The 25,460-nt window shown below is 40.2% G+C and overlaps 2 protein-coding genes across 5 annotated transcripts; both read right to left on the reverse strand.

Annotated features, from left to right (window-relative positions):
• Positions 1 to 737: 737 nt before the first annotated feature.
• On the reverse strand, positions 738 to 7,833 carry LOC141912786 (amino acid transporter heavy chain SLC3A1-like). 4 transcript variants are annotated; one of them, XR_012620195.1, is made up of 14 exons: positions 7,772 to 7,833; positions 7,261 to 7,457; positions 6,945 to 7,128; positions 6,456 to 6,647; positions 5,956 to 6,110; positions 5,745 to 5,870; positions 5,048 to 5,167; positions 4,494 to 4,615; positions 4,127 to 4,340; positions 3,891 to 4,043; positions 3,302 to 3,430; positions 2,522 to 2,676; positions 2,149 to 2,433; positions 738 to 763 (listed from the first exon to the last, which is right to left on the reverse strand). XR_012620195.1 is itself a non-coding variant. In XM_074804180.1 (13 exons), the coding sequence occupies exons 2-13, from the start codon at positions 7,429 to 7,431 to the stop codon at positions 2,208 to 2,210; spliced, it is 1,947 nt and encodes a 648-aa protein (XP_074660281.1). In that variant the 5' UTR covers positions 7,432 to 7,457; positions 7,772 to 7,833; the 3' UTR covers positions 1,633 to 2,207. The 4 variants fall into 4 exon arrangements, 1 of the variants encoding a protein (XP_074660281.1); XR_012620197.1 differs by having other exon boundaries at positions 7,261 to 7,469; positions 7,772 to 7,822; XR_012620196.1 differs by having other exon boundaries at positions 741 to 755.
• A 2,336-nt stretch (positions 7,834 to 10,169) lies between these two features.
• Positions 10,170 to 12,348, reverse strand: LOC141912874 (zinc metalloproteinase nas-4-like). The gene is made up of 6 exons (XM_074804295.1): positions 12,310 to 12,348; positions 11,700 to 11,826; positions 11,426 to 11,626; positions 11,224 to 11,344; positions 10,472 to 10,538; positions 10,170 to 10,394 (listed from the first exon to the last, which is right to left on the reverse strand). The coding sequence occupies exons 1-6, from the start codon at positions 12,346 to 12,348 to the stop codon at positions 10,170 to 10,172; spliced, it is 780 nt and encodes a 259-aa protein (XP_074660396.1).
• Positions 12,349 to 25,460: the final 13,112 nt, after the last annotated feature.

Here is a 25,460-nt window from a genome sequence, read left to right on the forward strand (position 1 = left end):
ATATTCTCGTATAAACGTAATCAAAAACACCGAAAGAAACCCGCATTACATCAACCAAACAGCGTGTAACAAAACAATACATCTTCAGGGCCGAGACAAACCAGTTGATTTAAGGTAAAGTTTGTTACATGTTTCTAGATGAAAGTAGAGCGCAAATTAACTAAATCTTGAGTTGATAGAATTTTCCTATTGACACGCACGCCAACTGGAAGGGTGGCATCCACTGGGTACCCGACTGAAACCCATCCGAAGCAAAAAACTGCCGAACCGTGGCTCGCGTATCGTTTAATAAAAAGAAAAATCTGAATACCACAAGAGAATTATTGTACATACTATTATCTATAGTACTCACGCAGTGTAGTGGTCATACTAGTAGTACGGTGTGTGTGCGTGCTAGCGTGTGCACGTATGTATTAAATATGGGAGATCGACGGTGTTCCGTGCGATCGCGCACACGCTTTTGAATATTAATTTAGAAAAATGGTAATTCCACAAATCCACATACAGAGTTCCACACCTCCTGGAGTCCACCACTGACTGTTTTTTATGAGTATCAATCCACTTTAGTCCGGTTAGTTGACTAAATAGTCCAGTTAGTTCACATATAGTCTGGTTAGTTCACTAGAAGTCCAGTTAGTTCACTAGTAGTCCGGAAGAAGTTGACTGAAGAAGTAAAACTGTGATAAATTTCAGTTGAAGTCCACCACGTCCAGTATTCGTGATGAAGTTTACACGACAGCCCGACAGAGGAAAACCTGAAATACTAAAATTGAAATCACATTAACAGGGAGACTGACTGAGAGGTTGAGGGAGGATGGGATGAGAGGTTGGGGAGGATGGGGTGATGAGGTTGGGGAGGATGGGGTGATGAGGTTGGGGAGGATGGGGTGAGAGGTTGGGGGAGGATGGGTAAGAGGTTGAGGGAGGATGAAGTGAGAGGTTGGGGTGAGGTTGAGGGAGGATGGGGTGAGAGGTTGAGGGACAATGGGATGAGAGGTTGGGGGAGGATGGAGTGAGAGGTTGAGGGAGGATGGGGGGAGAGGTTGGGGGAGGATGGGGTGAGAGGTTGGGGGAGGATGGGGTGAGAGGTTGGGGGAGGATGGGGTGAGAGGTTGAGGGTGGAAAATCATGAATTCTTATCGTTTTACCCAATATCAAATTCGTACATTTAGAATCATCGCGGCTTTAAAGTCTTTATCAATTGAGGGAATAGTTCACTGTAAATAAAGATTTAGCGATTGAATTAAGCCCGCTCCACAATAGAATAGCGCGATCAATTCAATCTCGATCGTCTAGTGCTGCCCCTATGTATAACGATAGCGTGGGAAATGTGAACTAACATAATACTCGCTTGCCAGAGTGTTCGAACTGCAGTAGTGGACGAACTAATTACCGATTTGCGGCCGGATTCCGAAAAAATTCCCAATATCTGAAAACTGCTCTGAAACGTTTGAACCAAACATTTGTTCTATTAAAGAATAAGCCTTGAAAGAGTAAATTCAAATCGGGGTATTTCTAGTATGGTCTGGGAGAGAGCGACAGAAAAAATATGGACATTTTGTCAATTCAGATATCATTCAAAAATGTAAATGAATACTTTATTCTGTATATAAATACTATATTAATTGATAAGTAAGTGAATTTTAGCTAGAAATAATTAAATATGTTACCTAAAAAATGAGGAAATATCATGCAAAATTCAGAACGTATTCATAGTATCATATTTAATCAGAATTAGACGACACACCGGTCGACACATAGATGATGCATGCCAGACACCAAATGCACCTAATGTTGCCTTTGTGGACATCAAAGTGCCCTTTTGGGATGTGACAAGTTCTTCAAAATTGCTGTCCATGTTTCATTTTAGTGGTATAAGATGTTAGAATACAGGATATTGACACATTCAAGTTCTGAATTTTATCGATTGATGGCGCTATAGTCAGAACCGTGAATAAGAACCTAAATCCGCCATGTTTTAGTTCATTTGCGATAAAAAATCACTCGCTTCAAGGTTTTAGCGAGCGTTATTTTGCTTACAGTGCGTCATCACGCGTTATCCTTTCAGTACGACATCCTCACAATCGGTCGGATGCGATAAAACCTCACTTCAAAGGTTAGAAATCACTATAAATGTCTTAAATTTACCGAAAAAAGCAAATTCAGCGACAACACTGACTAGCGTATGACGTCACAGCATCGTCCGCTCAAAGATGATTTTTTTTCTCGTATCTCCACTTGAAAATGGCCGTCGATTCCGGCGGCATCGTGATCTCGTCTCTACTACGTATCGTGTCTCCGACTTCGAAATCAAAATCGCCAATCGTCAAGAACGCCACTTCTATCTTATCGCTATGGATGAGCTCGGATTTTGCCATTTGGCGCAGATCGAGTTTTCCGGCCACGCGACCGAAATTCGAAACTACGAGAAACCTGAATGAAAACCGAACACGAGAACAAGGCTTTATTCGTACATAATTTTATCAACACGGTGAGAATATTATTCTGATTTTGTATCTACCCCGGATGGCCGTCCGCCTGGCGAACGAAGGACATGATCTCTTCGTTCGACGAGCCGAACGTGATTCTACCAGCGTGTATGCTGGGCTCCTTCTCGCGTAACGCCGACAGATTCCGGAACTGCCACAAGGATGACTGTATCACTCCGTCCTGAACCTTTGAAAAACGAGGTAAGGAAATAATTTAATTCGATATAGGTTTAAGTATATATTATCAGTGTCTACTACAGCCTTGAACGAGCTTTGATCGTCCACGCTTCGTGGTTCGTATCGTAAATGAACTGTATGCGCCGTACTAAAACCACTGACATATAAGAATAGAAAATGATACGTTGGATCATAAACCACACCAGCAATAAACATCGGCGGTTTATAGAAAGTCGAACAGCCCCTCAAACCCCCGAAATTATTACGTTTGGGCAGAGAAGTGTAATGACATCTCATTACACTTCCCCGGTTTGGGGCGATCTCCTAATCGGTCGGGTTACGTTTGTAAAGTGCAATAACATTTGAAATCAGTTCATTCCTACAACTGCCGGTTCTGTTTTAGTTAGCTTGATCATGATCTAGAATATAGTGACGTGCAGGGAATATTATATATAGGCGACCGAGTCGATTTAAAGCTCAACTGAAATGAGATACAAGGCCAGCAGGTCAGGAGATAATATATACTGTCTTTACAACTTTCATTTGTAATATTCAAACTGTATGTAGAATATGAATTGTGCTAGTTCGCGAAGCGTGTGAATAGTGTTAAACCGTTTTTATAGGTCCTTTCATACCTGTACGTTAATTGTATCCCATTCGGGCGCCAGTGAAATCCACGGCGTTGATGCCGTTGTGTCGGTACCGCTGAATCCGGCGTTTGTCGTGTTATCCCACTGCATCGGTCTTACCGCCGGGTACGCACCCTGAAACATGTCGACAATTTAACCGTGGCTATAATTATATTAAATAGGTTTTCTAATTCAGCTTTTTGTACATTTTGTTACGATACACGGTTTAAAAACAAGGTCCCGTAAAGAGTTGTCGCCAGTGCAAAAACGATAATGCATTAAATTCAAAAAGCCAGTGTTCATAGAACAAGTACATATAAGTTATATTAATGATGATGATAAATAATTCATTTATACAAGCTATATCCATTTCGTTGGAGATTTAAAAAGAAACCCTGAGGCTTCAATTTTGCGGTTTTTCAATTTTTATAAAGATCTTCCAATACTTAGCGCCAGGGCATTTAAATGACTGTAAGACAACTCTTGAGCGAACAGTTCGAATTTTTATACGATGAAATTTATTCAAATCACAACGTTTCGGCTGTTGATCGAATAAAACCATCATCAGGTTTATATCAACTGGTTGTTCTCTTACCGAACTCGCTTGTAGCAGTCCGATCTCGTTACCGTACAAGGCCACCGGTGTACCGGGCAGCAGGAACGCCATAGCTTTTAACATCTGCGCGACCTTTTCCCTTTTGGCCGGCACCTCGCGTGAGATTCCATTCAATCCTCGACCGTAGAAAAACTTACAAACGAGTTTAAAAAAATATAGTTAAATTCTACATCGACTTAATCATATTTTCTCAGTATTGTCGGTGATGAACTCACCAGTGTAGCCGGCCATTTCCCGGGCCACTCATCGTCCAGTTGCGCCAATCTGTATTTTTCGAGACTCGCGCGAACTATTTTAGCGTTACCGCTCGGCTTCAGTAAGAACCGTTCTTGGCGAGGTTGGAAAACAATGTGAGCTCCTTTTCGCAACGGGTCCCCGTACAAGCGGTCCGATACCTCCGAGGGTTCGACCGCGTTTACGAAAACGACTCTACGAGAAAATGTGAGAATTATTTAAAATAAACATAAAAAGAATTGATGAATTTAATAAACAAAATAAGACATTGAATGATATTTTATCACTTATTTTCTATTATTCATCCGACCTTCGGGCCTTTGGCTTGAAAGCCTTATTTATTCGTACCTGTGGTCGTCGGGATTTGAATCGTTCGAGTAGGCTTTCATTATATGTAGCAATCTGTTAATGACCATCAGACACCCGGGAAGCCCGAACGTGTATTCGTGGTCCAAATACTCGTAGGAATCCTGTAAAGAGTATAATGAAATCAGGAATTAGAAAAATTTAAAAAAATCTGATTACCACAGAACTTTTATCTTAAAGTGTCATTTAGAATAATATGGAAAAAAAGAATTTGAGAAATTGTTGGCGTTAACCAAAACATTTATTTCACGTGACGTCACGTGAAATATAGGACGAACTTCGGTTATCAGAGTTAGTCGACTGCTCGTAGGTCGACTATAGTCGAACTTAGTGAAACCGAATATCAGCTAGTCGGAACTATAGTCCGGACATAGTCGACCACGGGATTGAGCGCGGTCGCTGCAGTTCGGATCAAGATGGCCGACACTGTGAAATACGTTACGACCGAAATATAGTACGTTCAGTTATAAGTTCGGGCGACTAGTTGAAACTAACTCTGACAACTGAAGTTCGCCCTGACCGTCACGGATACATACGGTGATGTTAGTTTTGCCGCTTAGTTTCGAGTCCCGCATGTCGTAATCTTCGTATAGAAATTCTAGACGTATCAAGTTGAAGCCGTCCACTCCACGATCCAACCAGAATCGCGCTATTTTCTATGTAAAACACGACGCAAAATAGAAACTTCTTTAAAGCAGTCGAAAAAGAGGTCAACAATCTCGATATGATATCTGACTGGTTGATTGATTTAGTAGTGTGGTCACTTACCTGGGAATCAGGGAAATCAAGGAAAATTCAGGGAAATAAGATAAAATCCCACTATTTACAGATTAACACCTGACGATGATCTCTAGGGTGAGATCGAAACGTCGTGTCTTTTATATATTTTTGATTGAATAAATAAATTCTGGTTTTTAAATTCTTTTAATCTGTAAATAGTGGGATTTTATCTTATTATCCGTTCACCACGTTTGAGTGTGGTTATCGTTCTAAAATTCAGGGAATTTTCTTTTCTTTTAAAAGTCAGGGAATTTTGTAAAGAAAAGCTAAAAATCAGTCAGGAAAATTTGTTAAGATTGCTAGATCAAGCGTGAAATCTCTGTCTAATAAAAAAGTAAATACATAAATTTAAGAAAAATAATAAGTTAATTGATAATGAATTAAGTAAATAATAGAAATGAATCTATCTTTACATCATAAAGGACGAAATTATGTCAGTTAATAAAAACTTACGTCTATTTCTTCTCGCACCATCATACTCCTAAAATTCAAATCGGGTTCGTCCGCGGAAAATTGGTGAAGATAACATTCTTTTCTTTGCGAGTCGTACGTCCACGCACTACCACCACGCACGCTTAACTAGAATCATACAGAAAACGATGATATCGAGAGCAGAAATAAACTGGAATTTGTCTCGCAAAGATATATGAAATGATTTTCATACCCAGTTGTTCGGTTTATGAGTGCTGTTGTCACAAGGCGCCCATACGTAGTAATTGCGGTACGGGTTTGTGGGGCTGTTCGACTTTCGACTTTCTTTAAACCACCGATGTTTATCACTGGTGTGGTTTATGATCCAACCGAGGATGAGTTTGGTGTCTAAACGAATTCAAACAGTCATCGATAGAAAAAAACTGTGGGGGACTTTCGTATATAGAATAGGTTTAAAGTATCTCCGCGTCGCATAGGCATCTTTACTAGATCAAAGATTAGATCGAATTAACAAGGCTTTTCGGTATTATGACAATACGTCATTTGCAAGTGATCTGTGTCGGATATGGTAACCGAATGTCACTCGTTCAAATTCCTACCACATCTTTTCAGTTCACTTGAAATGGCGTCAACATATCGAAACGGTCGTGTTTTGATATCTTTATAAGATTAGATATGTTCAAATTATTTACTGCAATTTCTGTGCAGTAAATTGTGTTTAAAGTCGCTTACTGTTTTTATGCAATGTTTCGATCAGCGAATCGAAGTCGTCCAGATTTCCATAAATCGGGTGAATATCGGTGAAATTGACGGTACGTTGACGCGTCGTGTTTGTCGGGTCAAGGTTGTCATGGTCGAATATCGGGCTTAACTGCACCGTTCCGATACCTAAAGACTTTAGATAATCCACCTGCATCTCGACTCCTTAAAAACAAACAAATTCCCGATGTTCGATTGATTAGATTTCAGACAAGTTTTAAAAAATAGCTTTCTCATTAGGCGCTCTTGAACGTTTGAATATCACGAATAGAGTTTAGGTTGCATGATAGTAACAGGCTAGGGGTGTTTCCCAACGAGTTTTGATCTCCAATAAGTTATCTTCAATTTCAACCAACTTGGATTTATATATTATTTTCGAAAGAATATTGAAAGTAATTGAAATAGATATCGGTTTTATGCTTAGTTCTAAAATCGTGGAAATTTCTTTTTAAATTTTCGCACCTTTCAAATCACCGTTACCATCTCCGTTACTGTCGTAAAAACTGCGGGTGAAAATGTTATAAATCGGTTTCGTCTGCCACCAGGTGGCTCTGGGAGTAGGTTTACATCGAGGGAACACGACAATGAACGCGATACTAGCGGCGATCAACGCTAACAACGCCAGAAAGAATATCACCAGGAGAACCTGCAATATATTCATCATAATAGTCATAAACGTTGAAAATTGAGAAATAGAAAATTAATGAAATACAGTCTCGTCTAGATTAGCATTCTAAGGAAGCATAAATGACTTCTTGATGATTTCTCATTGACTTACAGTGCGGAATCGACACCAGAATGGTGTTTGTGAAAACCGGAGTAGATCCTCTTTTCCCATCCCAGCGTACGGTTTATCGGGTTTCAGATCCGCCAGTTGCTCGTTGACCTCAATAACGTTAACGTCTTCTGTAGCGATGGGTGCTTCGTGAATATCGTCTGCGCTCGCCATTTTGTCGGGACTTCGACGATAGGAATCTGCGTAGATATCATTTGTGTAACGAAAGTTACAAAATTTTTTTCTACTGGGTTATTTTCATTTATTCTATACATTGATTAGTAAGACTGGTAGACTATTAATCTTAGTATTTATAGTTAACTAGTAAAAACCCACAGTTGATGATATTAAATTGTCTGACGGTTTCGCAGTTTGTCTAAACTCCCAACATCAAAGAAACCAAAATGATTCAATGATACAAGTTTGTCGTATCACTTTGGTTTTTCTGATGATGGTTTAATGATGAGCGCTTCGATATCAACTGATGAGTTTTTACTCGTCAAATTTTACTCACTGAATATTTGTATAGTAACTATTTCACCGGCACGAAAACTGCCCTGAATGAGTAACTTCGATCCCCGACGTTAATAGATAGATATCAGACAGTCGGTATTACAATTTTTCTATTAGGCGGTAAAACTTGTTTTGTTATTATGAAAACTCGATAACGTTCAATAGCGAAAATATAAAGAAATCTGGGTCGAAAGTCGTTAAAGAGTGAAAGTAAATTATTCCGACCATTAAAAGAAAAAAGAGATGAATTATGATCGTATTTCTGAAAGGTTTTATAAAGAGAAATCATCGACCCGATGTCAGGTAGTACGTGTGTCAAATTCCTCGCTCTGTCTACTCGATTATTTCTATGATGAAAAGAAAGACGTTCCCGGAACGGATGAATTGCAAAGCAGTTCCAAAGAAACCTATTGAAATTCTGCGCCTAATTTTGTATTTGTGTATATGTATAGACCAGGGCGGATTTAGGGAAGGGGGATTTAGGGGGGCACCGGGACGCGTGTCAGTTTTCAATGTTGGATGAACAGAGATTGATTTAGGCTCTTTTTCTCTGTTGGTGCTAATGTAAATGTTGCTTCAAAAAAAATCCGGTTCTAGATCTTAAAAATTGATCTTTGTGTTGATCCATAACGCAGAAATGGTTTTTGTCAGAATTTTACCGACAAGTTCTGCCTCAGTGAATATAACATTGGCGGTGAATTTGTGAACTAACTTATAATTGGGATGTCGCGGAAGCGATTTTGACCGTCAGTGCTACCTCCGAATATAACATTGACGGCTAAATAGTTTATTTTTATACATACGTTATTTTTCATTCGCTAGCCTTGCAATATCTGATCGCCCACTTGCCGCCCTTACTTCCCGTAAATCGTGAATTCGAATAACAAGCTTTAAATCACTTCTGCTTTTCTCAAGAAATAACCGTAATTTGAAATAAAAAGAATTAGGAAGGCTATTATTATTACTTGCTTTTAATTCTATTCGTTTATCGACGAATTCAACATTTTGCACAAGATTTTACACAATTCGCGCTCATATACTGTTCATATTCTCCGACACAGTGACCTTCATCGGCCCAGATTTGACAGTTATCGTTAAGATCGAGACAAGCGACAGTTGTTGTAGGTTTCGGGGTAGTCGTGGTGGTAGTTGGGGAACATATCCCGCAAGAGTCGCTACAATGGTCCCTCATATAACCTTCGTATTCTCCAACACAGAAACCATCATCGGCCCAAGTTTTACAATTGCCGTTATTATCAACACAAGTAACGGTCGTGGTTGTGGGTTTCGGGGTAGTCGTGGTCGTTGTTGGTCTCGGGGTAGTCGTGGTCGTAGGGTTTGTGCATGTATTGCAAGAAATCTTACAATTCACGCTCATATATGATTCGAACTCTCCCAAACAGTAACCATCCCCTGCCCAGGTGGCGCAGTTGACATTATTGTCGGCACAAGGGACAATTTGGGTAGTTGTTGGTTCAGGTGTCGTCGTGGTTGTAGTCGTAGAAAACGTTGAGCAAAGATCGCAAGACTTCTTACAGTAAAATTCCATGTAGGTTTTATAATGTGTCTCGCAGTAGCCTATACTCATCCAATGGGGGCATTTTCTATCAAAGTCCAAACACGGCATCGGTCCGGTAGTCGTGGGCTGAGTGGGCGAACTGGAGGACGTTAATGAACAAATACCGCACGACACTTGACAATTCTGGAGCATGTAGCCGGGGTCCGTATTGCAGGCGCCGCCTCGAGCAAGTTCCTGGCAAAAATTCTTTTTATCATAGCATGGTACGGCGGTCGTTGGGCCGGCTTCCACTATTTCAGTGCCGGTTAGCGGATCAGTCTCTCGGCCATCTGAAAATCGAAATTATATGTCCAGATAGTTCGAGCATGAAATCCCTTTTCTCATATATTGTATAAGTTATAAATTTCCCCAAAATACAGCTTCGCTTTTGTAATGTGCACTGCAACAGTATATTCTATTGACATTATACATACAGAACATAAGCTTTGAAAGCTGTTTCTAAACTTACACGCGAATTCGCATCTGCAGTTCTTATTCAAGAACGAGTCGGGCTGCGGGCATTTGTTCTTCACCGTTTCGGGACAATGTGCTGAAAAATTCGTACAAGACAATTGATTTTATGTTGTGAAAATTGTGTAGACGCAGAACAGTGTATAACAAACTTACAGCTACATTCGTAATGCGAGTTGATAACTTTGACGTCAGAAAACGAGAAAGACGCTTTGTCCCAGGTATCCTGGATAAGATGACCTTTCGTGATGTCCTTCGCTTGGATGGTTTGTTTACCATTTGCCGAGAAGGCCTGGCATTATGAATTGAAAGACATTGTAATACATCATAAAACGAGAATTCGTTAGTTTGGAGTAAGTAATCATAATCTTTAGGTAGTAAAGATACTTACGGTGATCCCGTAGTGCATGATACTGCGGTAGTCATACGGTACCTCGTACTGTAAAACCAGATTAGATTCTATTCTCTTGAACCAAATGGCCCAGTCCGGTTCGACATTTTCGTACAGAATATTCAAATACTCGTCGCGATCGGGCAGTTGATGCTCGTGAACAAGTCCTAAAGCGTGTCCGAATTCGTGTAAGATCGTAGGTTTCTGTAGAATAACGAACTGATATCATGATAAAAGCTAATATATCATATTACGGGGCATAGTAATTTCAATCTACTCACGACTCGACAATGTGGATGTAAATTGATCGCTTGCTCGCCACCAGTCATACCCAGGTGCGAATTGCATCTAGAAATATAAAGCCTTATTAATATCACACAAGAAAACAAACTTAGAAGACTTATACCGGCGCCTCGAAAAAATAACATATGTAAATCGCCTATAGTATTATCGACAATTAATGATAATACAGTTATAATTCTATAATGTTACATTGAGGTTCAATAACTTTTTTTGGAATTTGAATGCACCGAAAATCGGCAACCAGTCTAACTAGGCTAACCCCTAAATTGATAATGTAGGGTACGTCCTCTCAAAATTCAAAAAGACATTTAAAGAAATTGAAATTAACGGCCATGACTGTGATGAAATATATCTAATTATAAAATGAACGCTGGAAATTCGCAATATTGTAATTATTGTTATGAAACGCAAATATTGATGACGTAGTGCACATCGACTCACACAGAACCCCTAATATAACACATACTGTGTATCGATGTATATAAACATTATTGTAACGGTTTTTACGGCGTCAGAATATATAAGAAGTTATATAATCTAAATATTTGAGACAAGGGTTCATTAATACTTTAACAACCTAACTAGAAGCTAGATATACGTGAATTACTTTAATCTATCTTCAATTCCCCTTTGGGAATAAAGCTTGATAGAACAAGTGAAAGAACATCTTTCGATTTCAGCCACATCTACGAATCTGGTGTTTGAATCTTTTTGAATAATTTTCTCTTACCCGGTGCCGTTTTGTATGCGTATTTTATTTGTATGTTCATCAGTAGCCGCTACAAACTTCAAGCACGTTGTCTTTTCAATTTCATCAATCGCTTTCTGAATTTCTCCTTTTTGTGCCTCGGCTACAAAAGAGACATAATCTAGATAATGGAATCCTCTCCCGGTTTCTATGTTTTCGGAAATACGAATATGATTTAGTTTACTGAACACGTCTGTGGTTTTAATGAAATACGGAATCGTATTTCCGGTCCATCGTTTGAAAAGTTCCCAATGCGCTTTCCTTTTCTGTCGGTTAGTCGCGTTCACCGGATTGTTATACAGAGTGTCGTACTGTAACTCCGTCAGACTCATGTCCAGTTCTGCGAGCCGACCTCCGTCACTGGTCATCAGGCGACCTTTGAAAGCTGTGGAAGGACAGAGAAAAACTGTTGAAGGTCCTAACGTTAAGGAGGGGATTAATAAAACTTAGACACCGACCTTCCTTGCCGCCACCTGCCTCAATGATGATCTGGTCGATGCTGGGAGGTTCAGGGGGTTCGATAAAGTTTGGTAGCATTGGTTGATTCGGTCCGGGTCCTATCGGTTGGGTGCCGAATACCGTGCCCTGAAATCAAAGAAAACTGTCACTCCCTTTGCTACACATGAACACTCAGCAAAGCTTATTTAAAAATTAGAAATATTTTGGGTGGTTGCTGCCACCCTTCTTCAATTTAAAATGACTTGCAAATAAATACACAGTATATGTATATAAATCATCGAATCTTATCACGGATATTGACTATATTATCTGATTCACTCGGCAAAGCGTTGGAAATCCGAAAAAAACAACCTCCTCAGATTTCCTAAATAGATTCTATTCATTTTCAAGGCAGATTTGTTTCTTTTTTTTCCAGAAAATGATTCGTTTTGATTTGGTTTCCCTTACGAACCCGGCAGAACCTGTCGGAAGTGAAACGGGCAGATTTCAACTGATATCCGCCGACTCGGTGCCTCCAGACGACTTCAAACTTCATAAGTCGCGATGACAAAAAAAAGATCGCGAGAAGTCGGCATATTTGAAATAACCGATTCTAGGCGATGAACTTACCGCAAACGTCCAAACAAATATCAACGTGATGAAAGTCATGATGGTTCAGCAGATCTACCAACATCGCTGGTGACGATACCGTTTATATGCCAGAGATTGCATCTACCTAGGATTATACACCGATTAAAGGTAAAATCTTTTACAAATCGGGGTATTGTTCAAACGTGAAAAGGATTTATCCCCAGGAAACGCAATTTCCTGTTCCATCGATTTTTCGATCATCTATTTGAAATTCACACCGGATATGACGTGTTTTCATATTGAAACAATGAATAATGTTATAAAAAATTTATCTGAGCTGCTCGTGGCTGATAAGGGCCGCATGCATATGATCAGCAAAACCCAGCTCTCGTTTAACAACCAACGAATGGTTTTGGCCGTTGATTATAGAGATATTGGAAGATAATTGATCATTCATTAACTATAAATGTAATTGATTTTTGGGAGCAAGGTTGGTAGACCTGGGCGTTTGCTCAAGGGTGAAATGTTGAGATTCAATCATAAGCTATACACTAACGTGCACTGAGTGCTAACGTGTTTTTAAATAGCCATTAAAACCCAAGTTTCGAACCAATACAAGAAAAAAGAAATTAGTATATGCAGCAATCTGTTAATGACCATGGATCCAGCAGATATTTTCACCAAGAACCTAATTAGTCATAAGTGTCTGAATTTTACTGTTCGCTGCATAAAATTGTTGTATCCCGGATTGCTCTTTGTCTCAGCTTTAACGGTTCCTGTAAATGTCAATATTACTCAAATCCGGGTTGTTTATCATTATTTGGCAGTTAGCGAAAATCATTGTATCTCACAATCAATGATTCAGATTGAACTTGATCCACGATTTATTGAAAATCAAAATGATCTCATCTGAAACTGTACATTCCAACAAAATACGATCATTTATAATGATAGAGAATAGCTTTAACGCTCTGTTTAAAAGTGCTTGTTAATCATATTCAATTTTATAATCACGAAAACTGGTGGTAAATTCTGTAACAATTCCTCCTCGATATTTAAAGTTTCTTCAGTCTGTTCTTCCTCGGAGAAAGAGACCTCATCCGTATCAACATGTGTGACGTCACGGGTATAGTTAGTCCGCGTATCGAATATCGTAGGCAGTCTACATCGATATTGGATCCGTGGGCGTCATAATCAGTGTTTGTATCGACAGTTGGTAGACTGTCTACATCTAAATCAAACTCAGGAAATTCTATGTTTTGTACTGGTGGTAAACTGTCGTAGCCAAAATCATCGTGAATGATAGGACCACCAGCCTTATATCGTTTGGTCAGAAATGAATTTCTGTTTTGTTTAGTCAGTCGCTGCTGGCGCTCCTCCGTCCCGGGCGTGAGGCGTAGAGCAATCCGGATTTCGTGTTCGTGTTTGAATTACATTTGAATTATATTTATCGTCTAGATTTTAAGCGTGTTAAATAGTTGAATAAATGAGTATGATGTTTTTTTTTTTCAAAGAAAGCATTGTATGAATTCCTAGAAATCTAATGATGTGTACCCCAGTGGTACCGTAGCTGCGAAATTCAAGTTTGGTCAGAAACGGATGATTTCATTCAGAGTCGACATCGTCACGGCGTTGACCATTGTGACATCGCGGTTGTTTGTCCGAATATGAATGGCCGTCGAATATGTTCGAATGTTTTCCTGTCACAATCGGGCGGACCGGATGGCGAAGTCGGTCGGCGACTTGCGTGTCACCGCTGTGGCCCAGGTTCGAGTCTCGGAGGAGGCGGGTCAGGATGTGGCAAATGATCTCCGGTAAGCGGGCGAGTCGAGAGTACTGTCCTCCCTGGAATGAGGTTGCTAATGCGTGAGTCCTACAGAATAACTGGTGTGGGGTAAATTATGTTTAATTCAGTCGTTTCTGGCTGAATTATTTATTTATCCCACAATACCGGTCCAGGTTGCGGAGTAATTCCCCCAGGGACCTTCGACTTTTTTACAATATTAGTTTGTTATTTTAAGTTGAGTGGTGAGGGTTTGGAAAATTTGTTTATATTTATTCAATTCCTCGAACTGAAGAAATCCAAGCGACTATTCGGTGCAAGCAGCGCGCGGTGATCAATCACAGTTCTTTCTCAACTGATGATAAAACTTCCATAATTTTTTAACTTCACCAGATTTCAGTTAAAGAGGATGTGTACGCGGCGATGTCTGATGAACTTGTGTATAAATTCGGATTGAAAACGACTCTATCCAATAGAGAATCACTCACTGGAGACCTGCCATACGCTCTGCTACACAATAGTGCCGCGTCACTGCACAAACCCTTAAGGCAACTTCAATATCCTAAAGTAAAACTCGAAAATAGTAAAATTGAGCCGGTATTATAGTTCAAAACCAGACGTAAATAGAAGGGAAATCTACACTTAAGTTTGTTGGATAGTTTAGATAAAATTTCAGCATATAATTTTAGGCTAAAATCGTAGCAATCGATATTTCTATCTTTAACAATATGTGTCTCTATGAATAGTCGAATTAAACTCGATGACCTGTAGGCCCCATTGAAAATGTTTGGCACGAATTGAATGCTTCTTGCGGATTAGCGTCACGGACTCGGGTCTGTCACAGGAATGCGCGATCGAGCCTTCTGATTGATCCATTCCGGTCGCATCGATGATGCACCGTCGCTGATTGGTTGACGTAGGTATTAGAAGCGCGGTTCGAGCCGCCCGATGCCAGTCCGAGAACTGATGTCCAGTGATGAAGAGCTCTGCAACAAGGCGTGAAGAACGTGTGGCTTCAAGCGAACAACCTGCTAATAAGCGGCTGATGATGTTAGGAATGACTGGAACGTGAAGGAATTTGTGACGCCTAGCAATTAAGAAAGCAAGAAACTGGCGGCTGTTGGTGCTGATGATTGCGGAGGAGATGACGGCTAATTTGCTGTTGTTGCTGATTTTCGATGTTCTATTTCACGAACATTTATAAATTATGATGAATATTGTGTCTTTTTAGGGTTAAACCGAAACCAGTTCGATACTACTCATTTGTCGCAACGTCCTGAACTAGTCTGCTGCTGCTGCTGCTGCTGCTGCTGCTGCTGCTGCTGCTGCTGCTGCTGCTGCTGCTGCTGCTGCTGCTGCTGCTGCTGCTGCTGCTGCTGCTGCTACATTGGGAACCGCATCAACTCGCATTTTGCTGTTTCGGTATCATTACATTAAGATAAGGTAATTATATTAAACTATACCCATCCGTACATTTTGCATATTCAATGTTCTTCATTAGCTTGACGATTATCCGATTTGTTTTTCAGCCGGCAATATTTGAGTTACAGCAACATCTTCAAACCTTGAGACGCAGACTCTACTCCGACCACAGAACCGTCTTCAAACCTCGAGACGCAGACTCTACTCCGACTACAGAACCATCTTCAGACCTCGAGACGCAGACTCTACTCCGACTACAGCACCATCTTCAAACCTCGAGACGCAGACTCTACTCCGACCACAGAACCATCTTCAAACCTCCTACTCCGACTACAGCACCATCTTCAAACCTCGAGACGCAGACTCTACTCCGACTACAGAACCATCTTCAAACCTCGAGACGCAGACTCTACTCCGACTACAGAACCATCTTCAAACCTCGAGACGCAGACTCTACTCCGACTACAGCACCATCTTCAAACCTCGAGACGCAGACTCTACTCCGACCACAGAACCATCTTCAAACCTCGAGACGCAGACTCTACTCCGACTACAGAACCATCTCCAAACCTCGAGACGCAGACTCTACTCCGACTACAGAACCATCTTCAAAACCACTCTACTCCGACTTCAGAACCATCTTCAAACCTCGAGACGCAGACTCTACTCGTCATTATTTCGTTTTGCCGCATGTTGTAAAAAGTAACGTAAATAAATAAAATATAAATAATATATAAAATGCTCTCTTTAATAAACTTTGCCCCCTCTTCCCTCTCACAACTTCCCTTGCCCCGGAAAGGACTCTTCTTACAACTTCTCACGTTCAAAGAAAGGACAAAGTCAAAAAGGAAAGGACAAACGCAAAGTACAAATCAAAGGATTTATTCCAAATTCAAAGTAGGAATTTGTTACAGCTTGTTTGCAAAAGCAAAATTCAACATTTTATTGAAACGAACAAAATCAAAATTCAACATTTTATTCAATCAACAACCAATAAAAATTATATACAATACGGGATTTGAACCACCAACCACTGGTCTAGCAGTCCAGCACCCTACCCACTACGCTATAGGGACGTACTGACAGCCTGCAGGGGAACTCATATTTATCCATTGCTTAAGCAAATTTTATTAAAAAAATAATGCCATCTACCGGGCGAGACAGGAACTAGTTCCTATCACAACCCGGTAGATGGTGGAGAATGAGACCAGAAGAAGGAGATGAGAGGAGAGAATGAGAGATGCATATGAGATGAGAATTAAAGAATGAGATGAGAGATGAGTATGAGATGAGAATGAGAGATGAGTATGAGAGATGAGTATGAGATGAGAATGAGAGATGAGTATGAGAGATGAGGATGAAAGAGTGAGATGAGAGATGAGTATGAGATGAGAATGAGAGATGAGTATGAGAGATGAGGATGAAAGAGTGAGATGAGAGATGAGTATGAGATGAGAATGAGAGATGAGTATGAGAGATGAGGATGAAAGAGTGAGATGAGTATGAGTGAGTGAGGTGAGAAAGAGAGAGACAGAGAGGGGATTGTATATCACCTGAACTTCTATGTTCCTCGTTGTTTTCTATCCGGCAGATTCTAGATGCCGTCAGTAGTTTTAGTTTTACAGTTTTTAGTTCAAACAGATATTTATCCCATCAGCAGCAAAGTCATCACATAGTTAGTCCTATAAAGTTCACTATAACTGAAGTCAAGTTCTCCCAATATGTGTTCGTTTGTTTGTTTATCCTCCCGGTGAGTTCTAACACTGCCAACACATATTTTATCCAGTTCATCTGATGTAGTCCTGATCATCAAACGCAAACTTCAATAATTCCATCCTAATGACGACAAACACCCTAAAAGATATAAATGAAACTTAATAGATTTGAGGCAACCAATCAGTTATACACAGTTTGAGTTAAGTCTAGTTACCGGTGTATCAGAGAAATGGCAATCTAAGATAGGGGGCCAAGGGTCAAATATTTTTTGTCTCCGATTTCGATGAAATTCGGTATAGACATGTATTATGGGGTGCTGATCACAAATCTGAACGAATTTTTCGGATTTCGTGGCCCAGAAATCCAGAAATTCGAATTTTTGGGGGACCCCCTTAATTTTCAAAAGGCCTTGGACCCCAGAGTTTTCGAAATATTCGAAATCTGATTGCAGATTTGGAATCAGCACCCCTGAAAATATACAGAACTAAAATTTCAAGCAAATCGAAGAGATTCGATTTTTTGGCCAAAAATGGCAAAAATCTAAGGTGTAAGTCCAGGAGTTTTTTTTCGGCGAAAAATTTTTTTTCTCTGATTCCTTCGAAATTTGGTAGGAATATGTATTCTGAGGTGTAGATTCCGGATCCGCAATCAGATTTTGAATCGGAATTCATCTTCATGGGCAAATAAGGGTTTTAATGCCCAAAATATGCACCCCAAAAATGGGGTACAAAGTCAAAATTTTTTTTTGGCCCAATTTTAATGAAATTTTGTGCAGACATGTTTCTTGGGGTGCTGATTACAAATATGAGGTTAGATTTTGGATCCGAGGCTCCTAAAATGAGATATTCAGGATTTCGTGTTTTGACCCCCATAATTTCGTCACAAATTTTGATGAAATTCGCCCGCAAAATTCGGTCCAAAAACGATTTTTATTCAATGATGCCAAATATTCAATTAATTTTTAAGGTAGAAATTGATGCTCTTACTAAAAACCCTGAATTATAATTCCTGCAACACAATTACAGGCTGCTTCAAATAGCCACATTGAAAATTCTTATGAAATGCAGTGTAAAGAGTGTTTACAGATAAACAGCTTTCTCATAATTGTTTGGGAAACATTTAAGAAATTCTACTCACACTCACCAGCCCTTGTCTAGCAGTAATGGTAGTCCACCGAGTTCCACAAATCCACATACAGAGATCCACACCTCCTGGAGTCCACCACTGACTGTTTTTTTATGAGTATCAATCCACTTATTGTCCAGTTAGTTGACTAAATAGTCCAGTTAGTTCACATATAGTCTGGTTAGTTCACTAGTAGTCCAGTTAGTTCACTAGTAGCGTGGAAGAAGTTGACTGAAGAAGTAAAACTGTGATAAATTTCAGTTGAAGTCCACCACGTCCAGTATTCGTGATGAAGTTTACACCACAGCCCGACAGAGGAAAACCTGAAATACTAAAATTGAAATCACATTAACAGGGAGACTGACTGAGAGGTTGAGGGAGGATGGGATAAGAGGTTGGGGAGGATGGGGTGATGAGGTTGGGGAGGATGGGGTGAGAGGTTGGGGGAGGATGGGTAAGAGGTTGAGGGAGGATGAAGTGAGAGGTTGGGGTGAGGTTGAGGGAGGATGGGGTGATGAGGTTGGGGAGGATGGGGTGATGAGGTTGGGGAAGGATGGGGTGAGAGGTTGGGGTGAGGTTGAGGGAGGATGGGGTGAGAGGTTGGGGGTGGGATGAGAGGTTGGGGGAGGATGGGGTGATGAGGTTGGGGAGGATGGGGTGATGAGGTTGGGGAAGGATGGGGTGAGAGGTTGGGGTGAGGTTGAGGGAGGATGGGGTGATGAGGTTGGGGGAGGATGGGGTGAGAGGTTGAGGGAGGATGAGGTGAGAGGTGGGGGGAATGGGGTGAGAGGTTGAGGGAGGATGGGGTGAGAGGTTGGGGAGGGTGGTATGAGAGGTTGAGGGAGGGTCGGGTGAGAGGTTGAGGGAGGATGGGGTGAGAGGTTGAGGGAGGATGGGGTGAGAGGTTGAGGGAGGATGGGGTGAGAGGTTGGGGGAGGATGGGGTGAGAGGTTGGGGAGGGTGGTATGAGAGGTTGAGGGAGGGTCGGGTGAGAGGTTGAGGGAGGATGGGGTGAGAGGTTGAGGGAGGATGGGGTGAGAGGTTGGAGGAGGATGGGGTGAGAGGTTGGGGAGGGTGGTATGAGAGGTTGAGGGAGGGTCGGGTGAGAGGTTGAGGGAGGATGGGGTGAGAGGTTGGGGTGAGGTTGAGGCAGGATGGGGTGAGAGGTTGAGGGAGGATGGGTGAAAAGTGAAACAAAACAGCACAATTACTCTGACATAGTAAAGGCTTAAGCAAAAGTTTTCAGCAGTTTTCAGTCACACTGGATTAACAGATTCTCGTTTTACACAAGAGCCCAGCCTGTGGCAGTGGGAGAAAGCTGGTGTAACTAACTGGTCGAGTCAGCTGGTCTTAACCTGCTGAACAAGATGTGGTACCGGAGGAAGTTGAAGAACAGTTCATCAAGATTTGTGAAACTATCGCCTGCACCATGTGCAATGCAAGCAGCTAGGGTAGTGCGGCCCGTGTGTAGGCTAGAAAGTGGTTTTTGACACCGAGTGAGGTCCCTGTTAGCCTAGCACCTAGCCGTCGTTACCCAAACAACCCGGAACCCGTAGTAACAACGACTGACTGATTCAGAATAAATTTAGTAGGTCCCTCACCTGCACACTGTGTCGTGACGTGTCGTGTCTGCGCCGAAGTCAACTGGAGTGAGGTCCCCCTGTGCGTCCCCGAGGACATGAAATATCACGAATTCTTGTCTTTTTACCCAATATCAAATTCGTACATTTAAAATCATCGTGACTTTAAAGTCTTTATCAATTGAGGGAAATGTTCACTGTAAATAAAGAATTAGCGATTGAATTGAGCCCGCTCCACAGTAAAAATAACGCGATCAATTCAATCTCGACCGTCTAGTGCTGCCCCTAGAAATAACGATAGCGTGGAAAACGTGAACTAACATCATACTCGCTTGCCAGAGTCTTCGAACGGCAGTAGTGGACGAACTAATTACCGATTTGCGGGCCGGATTCCGAGGAAAATTCTCAAACTCTGAAAACTGCTCTGAAACGTTTGAACCAAACAAATTTTCTATAAAAGAATAAGCCTTAAAAGAGTAAATTTGAATCGGGGTATTTCTAGTATGGTCTGGGAGAGAGCTACAGGTGTTTGTATGTTCCCTGATTATTTGCGCCCAATTAGAATACATCGAAGAAAAAATATGGACATTTTGTCAATTCAGATGATAAATTATCATTCAAAAATGTAAATGAATAAGTTATTCTGTATATAAATATTATATTAATTGACAAGTAAGTGAATTTTAGCTAAAAAGAATTAAATATGTTACCTAAAAAATAAGGAAATATCATACAAAATTCAGAACGTATTCAAAGTATCATATTTAATCAGAATTAGGCGCCACACCGGTCTGTATTGTACGTAATAAGGAAATTTAAATTCCGGCGGTAAATATGCACTACTATTTTAGTTCACAGAAATTACGCTATCGTAATTCATAGGGGCAGCACTGAAGGGTAGATATCTAACTCAGCCTCGCAATCTTACTGTGGCATGCGAGTAATACAGATATTTTTCTTAGCCGAATTTCGTTCAATGTTTAATATGAGTCCATTGTATGTGAATAATTCTACTATTGTTTTAAGTTTTTTGAAGGGGATCATCTTTTTAAAACGAATTTCAAACTATTTTTGATAGAACTCTTTTGTCTGCGGAATGTACTAGTATCCGGTAAAGCGGTAGGCTCACCTGCCAAAGGAAGAATTTCAAGGAAATTAAATTTTATTCTCTAAAATAGTGCATTCAACTACCACTAACACTGTAACCAGAAATAATGCTCGGAAACTATTAAAGAAGAGTAAATTTGAAGTCAAGTTCTCCCAATATTTGTTCGTTTGTTTGTTTATCCTCCCGGTGAGTTCTAATACTGCCAACACATATTTATCCAGTTCATCTGATCCTGATCATCAAACTCAAAAATTCAATAATTCCATCCTAATTATGACAAACATCCTAAAAGATATAAATGAAACTTAATAGATTTGAGGCCACCAATCAGTTATACACAGTGTAAGAGTTAAGTCTAGTTACCGGTATATCAGAGAAATGGCAATCTAAGGTCATAGGCTACTCCCCAAAATGAGTGTCAGGGGTCAAATATTTTTTGTCTCCGATTTTGATGAAGTTCCGGTAAGACATGTATTCTGGGGTGCTGATCACAAATCTGAACGAATTTTTCGGATCCAAGGCCCAGAAAATGTGAAATTCGAATTTTTGGGGGGACCCCCTAAATTTTCAAAAGGCCTTGGACCCCAGAGTTTTTGAGATATTCGAAATCTGATTTCAGATTTGGAATCAGCACCCCTGAAAATATAGAGGACTAAAATTTTAAACAAATCGAAGAGATTCGATTTTTTGGCTAAAAATGGCAAAAATCTAAGGTGTTAGTCCAGGAGTTTTTTTTCGGCGAAAAATTTTTTTTCTCTGATTCCTTCGAAAATTAGTAGGAATATGTATTCTGAAGTGTAGATTCCGGATCCGTAATCAGATTTTGAATCGGAATTCATCTTCATGAGCAAATAAGGGTTTTAATGCCCAAAATATGCACCCCAAAAATGGGGTACAAAGTCAAAATTTTTTTTTGGCCCAATTTTAATGAAATTTTGTGCAGACATGTTTCTTGGGGTGCTGATTACAAATATGAGGTTAGATTTTGGATCTGAAGCTCGTAAAATGAAATATTCAGGATTTCGTGTTTCGACCCCCTTAATTTCGTCACAAATTTTGATGAAATTCGGTCCAAAAACGATTTTTATTCAATGAAGTCAAATATGCAATTAATTTTTAAGGTAGAAATTGATTCTCTTACTAAAACCCTGGATTATAATTCCTGCAACACAATTACAGGCTGCTTCAAATAACCACATTGACAATTCTTATGAAATGTAGTAAACAGAGTGAGTATCAATCCACTTATAGTCCGGTTAGTTGACTAAATAGTCCAGTTAGTTCACATATAGCCTGGTTAGTTCACATATAGTCTGGTTAGTTCACTAGTAGTGCGGAAGAAGTTGGCTGAAGAAGTAAAACTGTGATAAATTTCAGTTGAAGTCCACCACATCTAGTATTTGTGATGAAGTTTACACCACAGCCCGACAGAGGAAAACCTGAAATACTAAAATTGAAATCACATTAACAGGGAGACTGACTGAGAGGTCGGGGAGGATGGGATGAGAGGTTGGGGACAATGGGGTGATGAGGTTGGGTGAGATTGAGGGAGGATGGGGTTAGAGGTCGAGGGAGGATGGGGTGAGAGGTCGAGGGAGGATGGGTGAAAAGGGAAGCAAAACAGTACAATTACTCTGACATAGTTCAGGCTTAAGCAAAAGTTTTCAGCAGTTTTCAGTCACACTGGATTAACAGATTCTCGTTTAACAGAAGAGCCCAGCCTGTGGCAGTGGAAGAAAGGCATTGTAACTAACATGTCGAGTCAGGGCCCGGGGCCGGCTTCACTGTTGTGTCGTGACGTGTCTGCGTGCGAAGTCAACTGGAGTGAGGTCCCCCTGTGCGTCCCTGAGGACATGAAATATCATGAATGCTTATCTTTTTACCCAATATCAAATTCGTACATTTAAAATCATCGTGACTTTAAAGTCTTCATCAATTGAGGGAATAGTTCACTGTAAATAAAGAATTAGCGATTGAATTGAGCCCGCTCCACAGTAAAAATAGCGCGATCAATTCAATCTCGACCATCTAGTGCTGCCCCTATGTATAACGATAGCGTGGAAAACGTGAACTAACATCATACTCGCTTGCCAGAGTCTTCGAACGGCAGTAGTGGACGAACTAATTACCGATTTGCGGGCCGGATTCCGAGGAAAATTCTCAAACTCTGAAAACTGCTCTGAAACGTTTGAAACAAACAAATTTTCTATAAAAGAATAAGCCTTAAAAGAGTAAATTTGAATCGGGATATTTCTAGTATGGTCTGGGGGAGAGCGACAGGTGTTTGTATGTTCCCTGATTATTTGCGCCCAATTAGAATGCATCGAAGAAAAAATATGGACATTTTGTCAATTCAGTTGATAAATTATCATTCAAAAATGTAAATGAATAAGTTATTCTGTATATAAATATTATATTAATTGATAAGTAAGTGAATTTTAGCTAAAAAGAATTAAATATGTTACCTAAAAAATAAGGAAATATCATACAAAATTCAGAACGTATTCATAGTATCATATTTAATCAGAATTAGGCGCCACACCGGTCTGTATTGTACGTAATAAGGAAATTTAAATTCCGGCGGTAAATATGCACTACTATTTTAGTTCATAGAAATTCCGCTATCGTAATTCATAGGGGCAGCACTGAACGGTAGATATCTAACTCAGCCTCGCAATCTTACTGTGGCATGCGAGTAATACAGATATTTTTCTTAGCCGAATTTCGTTCAATGTTTAATATGAGTCCATTGTATATGAATAATTCTACTATTTTTTTAGGTTTTTCGAAGGGGATCATCCTTTTAAAACGAATTTCAAACTATTTTTGATAGAACTCTTTTGTCTGCGGAATGTACTAGTATTCTGTAAAGCGGTAGGCTCACATGCCAAAGGAAGAATTTCAAGCAAATTAAATATTATTCTCTAAAATAGTGCATTCAACTACCACTAATTCACTGAAACCAGAACAGAAGCTCAGAAACTATTACAATTGATGTCCACGCCTGGCAATATTCGTTAGCCATTTTTACCGTGTTTTACTCCGTCATACTTGGAATGATAATGGCGACATATGCACAAAAGTGTACAGACTCGTATCTGGAAGCAGGTCTGGTTCCAGAGCTGATCCTCCCGAATTGATTTTAGCACGTACGTGGGAGTTTGGTGATAAATCTGTGTAATTTATTTTGCTGGCTACCGTTAATCATCGTTCAGTTTTGCGTCGTATTCGGGGTTCAAATACCGAATCAGGTGGCGGCTTGGCTGGCCGTTCTTTTCTTACCGATTAACTCGTCCCTCAATCCCCTTCTTTACACCATACTGACTATCGATATGAAATCCATTCGAGCAAAAACTAAACGCTTTCGACATTAAACAATTTGAACTTGAACATACGGAAGCGATGAGGCTCCGAATCTTCCCAAAAACGAAAGTGAAATTGAACAACTTAACTATTTTTCTCTCACAAGCCCGCCACACCTGGCAAACCCCAAAACCTGCCGAACTGAGTGAGTCTGAGGAGATGAAAGAACTATTTAACACAACGAACGACAAAAAACCCTCAGAGATTATTTCTATTGTCCGCTTACCACGTCAGATAAGAAACGATCGAACCCTGGCAAGCGAGGAAAAGGTCCCGTTTTGCTATGGCAAACGAGACCAATTTTTACACACATGTCTAATACATATCGATACAAGAAAAGAACGAAAATGAATTCCAACTTACCACTCAGTTTGATGACACGAATCACTAAAATTAATCAATGTTTTATTTGGTTGAAGATGGTGACGCTTAGAAATCAGGGCCGTACTTAGCGGGGGAGTTTAGTCCGATCTTATTACCATATGGAAAATCTCACATACATTCATCTTGGTCAGTCAATATCATCCTGAATCTCTGCTAATTTAAACTGCACACGGTCCACACACGGTACATATTCTCCCCAATCCCTTCGTGTCGTAAGGCAGCATATAAGTTTAAGTTTAAGTTTAAGTGTATTTATCCGAGTGATTCGTGTATAGAATGTATATAGGTTAATCGCGTCTGTCCCGGTCACGGTTCCATTGAGTCGAACGTGATGGAACATTGTTCATGTATGAAACTTCAACCTCCAAACGACGTTGATAAACATAAAATCAATGTTGAATCATAATTGTATTGACCATGTTAAGACAATTCCTTGAAGGCTTTCATCTAGCAGATATCCACCAGCACCACAGTATGGCGAAAAGGGAATAAAATCAGGGCTTTCCCAGGTTCGAATCCAATCTAGAACTCATGCAGATTGAGGGCCGGATATCCCATGTTCGAAGACCCTAATCACTCCGCTTATGCTTAACTGTAACAGCTATCTTTTGTCCAAAATGGAAAACAAAAATCCAAAACCAAATCTAAGATTTATAATATACTGTTTTTTATTTAGTATCAAAATTAAGAAAGATTTTTGGTCGATTTT

Source organism: Tubulanus polymorphus, chromosome 11 (genome assembly GCF_964204645.1).
Source record: "Tubulanus polymorphus chromosome 11, tnTubPoly1.2, whole genome shotgun sequence".
Lineage (NCBI taxonomy): Eukaryota > Metazoa > Nemertea > Palaeonemertea > Tubulaniformes > Tubulanidae > Tubulanus > Tubulanus polymorphus.

Bases quoted from the DNA above. Each gene is read 5' to 3' on its own strand.
- LOC141912874 (XM_074804295.1), bottom strand. From the start codon at position 12,348: ATGACTTTCATCACGTTGATATTTGTTTGGACGTTTGCG. The intron at 11,827-12,309 runs GTAAGTTCATCG...CTTTGATTTCAG, and splicing joins TATTTGTTTGGACGTTTGCG to GGCACGGTATTCGGCACCCA. The intron at 10,539-11,223 runs GTAAGAGAAAAT...TTATATTTCTAG, and splicing joins CGCATACAAAACGGCACCGG to ATGCAATTCGCACCTGGGTA.
- LOC141912786 (XM_074804180.1), bottom strand. From the start codon at position 7,431: ATGGCGAGCGCAGACGATATTCACGAAGCACCCATCGCTACAGAAGAC. The intron at 5,871-5,955 runs GTATGAAAATCA...GTATGATTCTAG, and splicing joins CTCATAAACCGAACAACTGG to TTAAGCGTGCGTGGTGGTAG. The intron at 2,434-2,521 runs GTAGATACAAAA...GTTTTCATTCAG, and splicing joins CAGGCGGACGGCCATCCGGG to GTTTCTCGTAGTTTCGAATT.